At 39.9% G+C, this 2152-nt stretch overlaps 1 protein-coding gene across 1 annotated transcript; it reads right to left on the reverse strand.

Annotated features, from left to right (window-relative positions):
- Positions 1 to 283: 283 nt before the first annotated feature.
- LOC109222404 (regulator of nonsense transcripts 1 homolog) lies at positions 284 to 1786 on the reverse strand. Its single transcript, XM_019386765.1, has 3 exons — positions 1720 to 1786; positions 1359 to 1475; positions 284 to 1110 (listed from the first exon to the last, which is right to left on the reverse strand). The coding sequence occupies exons 1-3, from the start codon at positions 1726 to 1728 to the stop codon at positions 973 to 975; spliced, it is 264 nt and encodes an 87-aa protein (XP_019242310.1). The 5' UTR covers positions 1729 to 1786; the 3' UTR covers positions 284 to 972.
- Between the last annotated feature and the right edge of the window lie 366 nt (positions 1787 to 2152).

Raw genomic sequence — 2152 nt, forward strand, 5'->3', positions numbered from 1 at the left:
TAACGTTCGTCCAGGGCAAGATTTCATCTGGATGCACCCTAAACATAAAATCCCTTTAAGCCTTATATGGCTTCAGCCAAGCAAAAAAAATGCTCCATCTTGCTAGTCAAGCGCGCTACATGTAATCAGGGAAAAATAATAAGCAAGAAAACAACCGCGCTAGTGTAATAAATAGAGTTCTTTTCACTGACACGACAGTTTTTCTAAAAACTCGAAAGGCAATTCTCCATGGAAGGTAGGAATTAGATGGGAGATGCCATGGAGGTGGCAAAACGAACGAATGCAGTGCTGAAGTACTCATATTCCTTTTTCCATTTACTCCTCCAAGCAAAACGCTTCAAAAGACATCCACAAAAAAATGATACTGGATTACAAGCAACCCAGTTAAATCAAATGACTAATACCTGCATGTTTATATACCTCAAGTGCTGAAACATAAACACATCTATAATTATCGTCATTATCCACGTAATACAAATACTAAAGAGTTTAATTACATGTCAGGAAGAGCTGAAAGGGTTAGCTGACTTTCGCCTGGACACTGTACAAAAGATATGGTCGCAGCTTCAAACAATGTTGTACTCCTTCCAATGCGCAAGTAGCAAGCTCCGTGTCCTGAATAACCCACCCTTCCGGCCAATACCATGCCATGTAACCTTTCTCTCCCGGAGAAATAGTATTACTTTCTCTTCAAACAATACGTAAAACTTCACGAAGATAACATGGGTTATTTTTCCTTTCTCAGCACCAGTTGTGCTGCGCATGGTTTACTTGAGCAGAGAGCCTTCCACCACTCCAGCCCTCTGACTCAACATTCAGAATCACTGGCAAGGGATATGTCACCATTTGACCTGAATTATTAGCAAACTCTTTACCTCATCTTAGGTCAGATAATATGGTCCACGTGTTGACAGCATAAACCAAATTGCTGGAAGCAAACTATAACCCATCACATAAACAAGCCTGCGATCTTCAACTATTGTAGTGAAGTTTCTGATTTTGGAAGCCCTGGCCTTGTGGCGCTTGCTGCTGTTGAGGTTGGCTTTGCATGTTAAATGGTTGCGTGTTGTAGTGAGCAAATGGTTGGGAGTAAAGCGGATTAAGCGAACTCTGGAAAAAGTGGAATCAAATTCAAGTGCTATTCCAAGGAAAACCTCAATCATCCAAGTCACATTAGACTAGTTGAAATAAACTAATAGCAAGAAGAAAATATTTTCTAACAAGCGAAGTCCCCTGGCATTACATTCCCGTGAAGAATCATTTGTGGAATGTAGTGGAGTTCACCTAATCCATATTTCCTATTTTGTGCGTGTCAATAATTTAGCCAACTCTCAAGCAGAATTATTTAATAAACTAACCTGAGACTGAAGAGATGCATTGGACATGCCAAAATGATTCTGTGAACCATCATCTTGTGATGGATTATTGTATCCAGCTTGAGTAAAGAGACCTTGGGATCCATGAGCCATGTAGTCCTGCACCAGAAATAAAAGTCCGATGAGCAAAAGTCCAACCGGAAGATGAAGAGAAAAGAAATCATAAGAGACCACTTCAATTTACTTGTCTACCAAAGCCAGCCAGTCAGAAGAGCTAACAGATCAGCCCATCATGTATGATGAACTTGTGAAAACTTCCAGACTCTCATATTTAAATGCATGCTTTCCAGGCCTTAAAGTTTGAGACATTAAGGGGCCAAAGGAGTGAACAATTAAAATTAACCTGTGACATGAATTCATTTCCTGAACCAAAACGGGAGTATCCAGATTGCGAATTCTGGTTTAAGAAGTTCCCTAGGAAAAACCAGCCTGTGCTCCTTAGAAGTTACATAATCAACAGCATATCCACTTTGAGAAGCCTAAATACCAACAAAAAATAGGCCAGTTAATATTGCTTTGCCTATGTAAACTAATTGGAGCGAGAAAATCAAAATAATTATGCATAAAAAGGGCAGTGATGTGCAGGCCCAATATACAATTACTAGAAAATGTGCAGGACAAGAACCTGTGTAGAGAAGTCAGCAACGTTGTATGGAACATGAGACCCCTGGCTCTTGAAATCATCTCCCACGAAATCCTGATGAAGGCGATATTTCAGCCGACAGGAATTTAAAATAAAGTTGGCGATGTTTCAGCCGATGTAGAAAAAATATAAA

The sequence above is a fragment of the Nicotiana attenuata genome, unplaced genomic scaffold, assembly GCF_001879085.1.
Source record: "Nicotiana attenuata strain UT unplaced genomic scaffold, NIATTr2, whole genome shotgun sequence".
Taxonomy (NCBI): domain Eukaryota; kingdom Viridiplantae; phylum Streptophyta; class Magnoliopsida; order Solanales; family Solanaceae; genus Nicotiana; species Nicotiana attenuata.